We start from the raw sequence: 7,156 nt of genomic DNA on the forward strand, positions 1-7,156 counted from the left end.
TAGTGAAAAAGAGACAGTGCTTCTACAGTAAGGATTTGCTAGCACCAGCTACACAAGTACCTCTGTCAGCCAGTTGTTCCATATATTATCATGCTTTTCACAAGCAAGAGAAAAACTAAAAATCAAAGGAAGAGTTGATAAAAAACTTCTCTATACCAATTTTGTGTCTCTGGGCTTTACTCTAGAATCAAGCAGGGAAAATCAAACACGGCTTTCTATGAAAATAGTGCAGCAATAACGCTTTGGATGAACTAAGTACTGCGTGCTGCCCTTTCTCTTAAACTCTTCAGTTATTCTAAGAAAGCTCAGTAGTGCTGTGCACTGTGAAACAAAGTACCATATCCTTTTATTAAATGAAGTGACTGCGCTGGGATAAGAACTTTGCCAAAGACAGCTCAATTTGAACAGCACTAACAGCAGACCCACAAGGTCCTAAAGATCAGCCTTATGGATGATCGTAGAAACTATTTCCACCACAAGCTTTGAAACCCAGACCCAAGAGCAGATTTACCACAATGGTACTCAGACAAGAGCACACCTCTGTACTCACCTTTCCTTATCACAACCTCGAGATTAGTTTTTTGATCGTTGAACCAGCCCCGGTGCTCCACACGGCAGCAGTAAGTCCCACTGTCTGCTTCCTCGGCGTTCACAATCGTGAGGGAAACGTCGCCCTCCTGCAGTTTCCCTTGCAATAGGTACCTGCTGCTGTACTGCTCTGTCACCCTCCATCCATCTGTCCAGATAATAGGCCGAGAACACTGTGAATTAGGGCAACTATCCCGACCCCAGCACATGGATGTGATGTCTCGTGTCGTCTGGACGCTGTAGGAGCAGGGCACGGTGACGTTCTGACCAACCTCTCCGATCACTAATTCCGATACTGTGGGGCCTGTGGACAAAACAACAGAGCTGCTGAGTACAGGGCATGCAAGGTGGAGCTTCTTGTGCATCTTGCCTGTCCTGACACTTCTCATCTCTCAACCACCACCAGGCATTGCTGGAGCAGATTTTCCACAAATAGATTTGTCCCGGCAGGAATGATGCAGTGAGGGATAACAATCAGGCCAATTACATGTTCAGAACGTGTCCCTCATCACAGAAAGAAGAAATACACTTTCTTCAGCCTCTGCAGGTAGGCAGTGAGGTGAAGAGACAACAGTGTTTGGATCTGCTCAACTCTGTGGCTTCTCTTGAGCCAGGTGCAGTCTGTCAGCTCTTTTCCTTCCTTTAGATTTAATCCAAGCCACACAGAGGGGAGCAGTAAGACACTGACTTTCATCAAAACCACTGTGGGAAACTCTTCTTCCCTTTCAATGAAGAGGCACTAAAAGGAAGGTTTCATCAGAATGATTACTATTGAATGAATTTCTGGTTTTCTTTTCCAAAGTCAGGTTTTGCCCATTCTGATCAGAAGGGATTTTTCAGAGCTTTTCTGAGAAATTTTATACTCTTTTTTTTTCACTACCTTATTTTCTCTTCTCACTCTTATGCAGGTTCTAACTTGTTTGGTTCCCCTTAAAGGTAATTTTTCATGTTTCCAGAAGGCTGTGTCACACTACTCAGGTGAACACAGTGAGCCCTAGCACTCATTCATTACAGTGAGATAGTTTCTTTTGTGTATCTAGATCACTCCAGTCAATATTCCCTTTTGAAGGTTTTTATTAAAAGCTAGTTAAGTACCACTCAAAATGATTTGTGCTCTGGGGATCCAGTCACAGTCATCCTGTAACCACTTTCTTCTAAAAGGGTATGCAGTGAGGCTCCCAAAGTGCACACATTGTTTGTACTTCAAAGAAAACCATTTTCTATATACTAACTACTGCCCATTCTTATCAAATTCAGTAACATGGGATCACATGTGTAAATATTTTGATCCATCCATATTAACATTTCAGGAATAGAGTTCTGTGCAGCAAGAACAGGCAACAAATTATCTCCATTGAAAGTCCAGTCTGGTTTATAATTTTTATTTAATATAAAAAGGAAGCTTGAAATGAATCTCATCATAAAAGATTGTATAAAGAACTACAAGATAGAGTATCTGTAATATCCCTTTTCTTTCTACTGAATTTATCTTACCACCAAGTTTTTAATGTCTGTCTTTATTAGTACCACTTTACAACCTGTTGTTTTCAGTGCTGTTGCCTTTAACAATCTAGGACTGGTTTCTCAGATTAAAAAAAAAAAAAAAAAAAAGAAGCAATTACCAATTTGTCCCAATACAATTTCATACTAGCTAAAAAACACCAGAAACCACAGTTGGCCTTTTCCCTGTCTTCCTAAGTACTCATCTTCACAAAGTCTGCCAAAGTGAAATACCCTTGTTTTACAACTTCTCTAAAATGATTTATAGTTCTCTGCTCATCTCAGATCATTGTTTTTAAAAGCCCACTAATCAGACTAGCAGGAGCCAAGACTACCTCAAGAAGGAGCATCTTTAAAACCATCATACCCTCAAACATGATTTTGTCTTAAAAAAGGTGATAAGGCCACTAGAACACTATTGAGTCACTGTGATAGAAGTCTAACACAAAGCTGCAGTGTCTGTGATATGTGGCCACTCTTTCTGTTGTAAGATAAAATTTCTCACTTTGCAACCCTCAGAATCCCTGATGCATGATACCTCCATCCACCTCCATCTAGTTGCTTAGGCCCACTTAGTTACCTGTAAACAGGACCAGAAGAATCCAGTTCATGCAGACATAAGACAACATTGTGGCTGAAGATGAGGAACACTCCTGCTCACCCTCCTCATTCAAGAAAACTTATCTTCTAGGTAAACTTCTTTGTTTACTTCTTAGCACACCATGTCCAGACACAGCTGTGGGTGCCCTTCAGTCCAGTCTGATCTTTTTGCCCGTGGTTGGGCTGTTTGTCTCCCGCAGCACAGGCAGAGGCGCAGGCAAGGTACAAGTGTACAGGGCTGAGCTGCCGCTGCCGGGGTGTGACTGAGAGGCGGCACTTCGCAGCACCACAGAAATCTAGTTCTCTTTTTTCCAGATCCGCTTGATTACCATAAGTGAAACTTGTCAGCAACACTGAGCTCACACAACTACCAGAACCATTGCCCCAGACTGCTTCCCACACCTGCTTTTGCCATAGTAGACAGCAACTGGATAAAAGGTTACATAGGATATGGAGTACTGTGGTAAGTAGAAAGGACTTGGCAAAATAAAAAGATTCCTAGGAAGAACTACTCAAGCTTTTAATTATAAATTTCTGGTTCTAATACTTAGAAGCAGCTCAGAGCATCTTTTGGCAAATTTTCCTTGGCAGCAATAATTTGGTAGTATTGGAAAACTGTCCTACTGTTACACAGTTGAGCCAAATAGAGTTGCAGTCTCTTTTCATCTGACTCTTAAAAATTCCATATGCACCTGGGCTTTTGCAATATAGACAAAACATCCAGAATGCAGAATCAGTTTAAAAAGTAGTGTGGAAACTGTCTCAAGGCCAGACTTAAGGCTCACTCTGACAAAATTCTGAAATACAGCTTTTGAGAAAGGCTGTTCCCTGGCCACTCTCCCTGTGTCCCTGGATCACCAAACTCTTTTCAAGGATATCTTGTCTTTTTATATTGTTTGGACTAGAACTGCAGCTGTGATCAAGGGTATTTGATCTAGAGCCAAGAAGTGCTCTTTGCTGAAGCTACTAGTCTACCTCACAGTGTTTTATACAGATGAAATTAAGTACTAAGGAGTTAGAACCAACAGAGCTGTCTCGCACTGGATACCTTAGAGAGCAGAGGCACCAAAGTGACAGTTTCTTTAAGCGAAAATCAGGAAAACCAAGGGATTAATCCAGCTGAGAGACAAACACTAGCAACACACTTGCAGGAGAGAAGTGAGAGTAAGAGGGATGAAGGGTGACTTTTGCATGCAGCATGACTTTTGTGTGCAGCAGCTGGAAGCAGGACACTAAGAAAAGCGTTTCCTCTTCGCTCCTGGTGTTTCTTTGGAAACAGGAAACTGCAGACAGCTGCTAAAGGAACAATTCTGATAATGGCCAGCAGGATCCTGGCAAGCTGGCTCTGGCAGGAGGCGGGTGACTGCATTCCCCACAGTGCCTGGCACGGGCTGGTGAGCTCTGGTGGTTCAGTGTGCAGCAAACACCCACCTGCACACCAGGACACGGCCCTTCCCACAGTCCCCTGCAAAACATGTGCTGTGCACGGGTCTACACAGGTTCCTCCCTTGCATGAGCCACATCTGAGCTCTGAAATAAATAAACAGGATGAGAAAATAAAGGAATTCTTATCCCAGAGCTCTGTCTGTGTCCATTTTACTCACTTCGCCCAGGCTATTCCGTTCACACATTAGTCAACAGCTGTTTGAGTGCTGTCTGTATCCCGGGAAAGCTGTTCTGGTCACACAGTAAGAGAATGGGAGAGCTACAGTTCAACAGTTAACCCACTTGCTTTAGATTTCACCTCAAACACAGACTATAAGGAATCCCTTGGTGCAATTTGAGTTTCTACGTGCCTGTTTTCCAAGTTCCTGTGTTCTGCTTGTGCAAGAAACAAGCACCACTTCTGTAGAAATTTTTTCTTGACTCAGAGCACATAGAACCATAGAATGGCATACCCAAAAATCAGAGAGATGAACCCAAAATACGCAGGAAGTGACAAATGAAAGTATGACAGAAAAAGTCAACTTTAATCTGTGCCTACCACCTCATGGTACATTTCACAAAAATTATACTTTTTTCTTTCTACCAAAAAAACACAGGTCACAAAATATCAAACACTTTCATCTGCCCAGTCACTCACAACCTCCAACACATGCACAAGAAAAGCTTTATCTGCTTGTACAACAGCAAAACAAACTATGTGTAGCCTCAGAATACATGCTGCCTCTCCCTGTGGTGCATTAACAAAGCAAGGTGTTTTCTTCATGTCATTTCGTCAATAATGCTGCACATCGCTGCATCCTTGTCTAAAACCTGATCTCTCTTGCCACCTGAACGCTCTCTCTGCTTTTCGCTCTGTCCGATGCAGTTGCTGCCATCATCAGTATCCATGGGCTCCACTTTCACTCTCAGTCCTCCCTCTGCATGAGGCAGATCATCAGGCAAGGAAGCCAGGCAGTTCTGGATCATCTCCACAACCCGCTCCAGGTGCTTCTGGAATCGCTCCGCGGTCTCCAGGCGCTGACGCTTCTGCACCTCCATCATGACTCTCAGTGTCTCCCTGGCTTGGTGAGGGCGATACTCATTTATAAGGTGATGGACATGGACAAAAAGCAGTTTCAAGTCTTCCAGTTTCTCCTCTCGCTTTATGCTCCCTGGGCTCCTTATCAAGATATCCAAGAGGTCCAAAAAGTTGACCAGGATAGACATATTAAGTTTTCTTAATTCCTTCTTGTGATCAAACTGCATGGGATGCAGCCGTTCAATACCCTGGCTCTCCAAGGGCCGAATGATCAGGTCATCACACTGAAACTGATTTCCAAACATCATGTAGCTGTCCTTCACAGGGGGAGGTGGCTTTGGAGCCAGGCCCTTACGGATATTTTCATCAGTATATTCTTTTATATACTGCATTGGAGGTGGAGGAAGGGCACTCACTTGCTGAGGTTCACCCATTTTTGCCAGACGAAAATACCTATGGGAATGTCCCAAGAAACATATGTTAACAAGAAAGATATGTTAACAATTTGTGTCACAAGATTAATATATAAATATAAATAAAGACAATACAAGAGAAGTGGCCTTGAGAAAATGAGCCAGAAGAAAGACAACCCAACGTGTAGAATACAGGAAACTACTGATAAATCCATGTTACTTTTCACTAAGGTTTACTTACAGCAGGATCAACTACAGTAGCGCACAGAACACTCATTTCCCAAAATATGAAAGACCAGCCTGTAAACTGAGCAGCCACAGGGAGGGGGAGACCCCTTCCCTAGCTGGAGCCCAGTCTGTGAACCCCACAGAATATCCTGAGTTGGAAGGGACCCACGAGGATCATCAAAGTCCAACTCCAGGTCATGAACAGGACAACCCAGCAAACCCATGTGCCTGAGAGCATTGTCCAAATGCTTCTTGAGTTCTGTCAGGTTTGGGGCCGTGACCACTGCCCTGGGGAGCCTGTTCGGTGCCCGACCATCCTCTGGGTGAAGAACCTTTTCTTAATATGTACCTAACCCTGTCCTGACAACTCCAGCCATTCCCTCGGGTCCTGTCACTGGTCACGGAGAGCACAGATCGGTGCTGCCCCTCGTCAGGAAGCTGCAGACCATGGTGAGGTCTGCCCTTAGTCTCCTGCTTCTTCAGGCTGAACAGACCAAGTGCCCTCAGCCGCTCCTCGTGTGGCTTCCCCTCTTCACACGCGACCCACGAGAGAAACCGGCCCGGGCCCACACCCGCCCGCACCGAGCTTCGCTGCCCTGCTCCGGGCTGGGCCGGGCTCTGGGCCGCAGGGCTCTTCAGACCAGTGCTGAGGAGAGAAGAGATGTGACCAGGTACTGGCGGAGGGGACAGAACCCATCCGGGGCCCGCGGGGACCTGCCCGCCCCCACCTTCCCTTACTCACCCTCACTGCCCTCACCGCCCGCCGCGTTCCCTCAGCGCCGCCGCTTCCGGACAGAGGCCCCTCCCCCTGCCTTCCATTGGCTCGCAGCCTCTCGGTGCCGCACTATGATTGGCTCTCGTGAACATCAGTCAGACGCTCTCTCCACTCAGCTCCCTCGGGGGGCGGTGCCAAGCGCGAATTGGGCACCGGGGGGTGCGCGCTGTGGCGGGGGTGGAGGGGGTTGCGGGGCTATCCTGTCCCGTCGCTATGACCGCTCAGGGCTGCGGGGCTTCCTCGCCAGAAACCGCTCCTGAGGCGGAAGAACCGGGAGGGGAGGGACCGGCCTGGCGTCCATGCGGGGACGGGGTTCGGTGAGGGTGGCCCTGCTGCTGGGAGACACAGAATCGTAGGAATCACGGAGTCACTTGGGTTGGGAAAGACCTCTGAGATCATCGAGTCCAACCTGTGGCCGAACAACCAGACTAGGGCACTGAGTGCCACGTCCAGCCTTTCCTTACACACCTCCAGGGACGGTGTCCACACCACCTCCCTTCCAGTGCCTAAACACCCCTTCTGTGAAGAATTTCTTCCTAATGTCCAGCCTGAACCTCCCCTGGCGCAGCTTCAGACCATTCCCTCTTG

At 46.4% G+C, this 7,156-nt stretch overlaps 2 protein-coding genes across 7 annotated transcripts in view; both read right to left on the minus strand.

The window, feature by feature from the left end:
• The window catches only part of LOC108503832 (hepatitis A virus cellular receptor 1 homolog), a 9,859-nt gene extending 5,336 nt beyond the window's left edge, over positions 1 to 4,523 (minus strand). For 3 of the 4 annotated variants that reach the window (XM_017828207.1, XM_017828204.1, XM_017828205.1), the window contains exons 1-2: positions 2,669 to 4,523; positions 551 to 892 (exon numbers count right to left, since the gene is read on the minus strand). In XM_017828207.1, the coding sequence (XP_017683696.1) occupies positions 551 to 892; positions 2,669 to 2,717 (391 nt within the window). In that variant the 5' untranslated portion in view covers positions 2,718 to 4,523. The remainder of the gene's footprint in view (positions 1 to 550; positions 893 to 2,668) is intronic. The other variant, XM_017828208.1, reaches the window with a different exon arrangement.
• Positions 4,524 to 4,640: 117 nt separating this feature from the next.
• On the minus strand, positions 4,641 to 6,616 carry MED7 (mediator complex subunit 7). Of its 3 annotated transcripts, none has more exons than XM_017828209.1 (2): positions 6,536 to 6,616; positions 4,641 to 5,605 (listed from the first exon to the last, which is right to left on the minus strand). In XM_017828209.1, the coding sequence occupies exon 2, from the start codon at positions 5,584 to 5,586 to the stop codon at positions 4,894 to 4,896; it is 693 nt and encodes a 230-aa protein (XP_017683698.1). In that variant the 5' UTR covers positions 5,587 to 5,605; positions 6,536 to 6,616; the 3' UTR covers positions 4,641 to 4,893. The 3 variants fall into 3 exon arrangements, with proteins under 3 accessions (XP_017683698.1, XP_017683699.1, XP_017683700.1); XM_017828210.1 differs by having other exon boundaries at positions 6,545 to 6,615; XM_017828211.1 differs by lacking the exon at positions 6,536 to 6,616 and adding an exon at positions 6,143 to 6,337.
• Positions 6,617 to 7,156: the final 540 nt, after the last annotated feature.

The sequence above is a fragment of the Lepidothrix coronata genome, unplaced genomic scaffold (assembly GCF_001604755.1).
Source record: "Lepidothrix coronata isolate B3197 unplaced genomic scaffold, Lepidothrix_coronata-1.0 Scaffold146, whole genome shotgun sequence".
In the NCBI taxonomy this organism is placed as follows: domain Eukaryota; kingdom Metazoa; phylum Chordata; class Aves; order Passeriformes; family Pipridae; genus Lepidothrix; species Lepidothrix coronata.

Bases quoted from the DNA above. Each gene is read 5' to 3' on its own strand.
- MED7 (XM_017828209.1), bottom strand. From the start codon at position 5,586: ATGGGTGAACCTCAGCAAGTGAGTGCCCTTCCTCCACCTCCAATGCAG.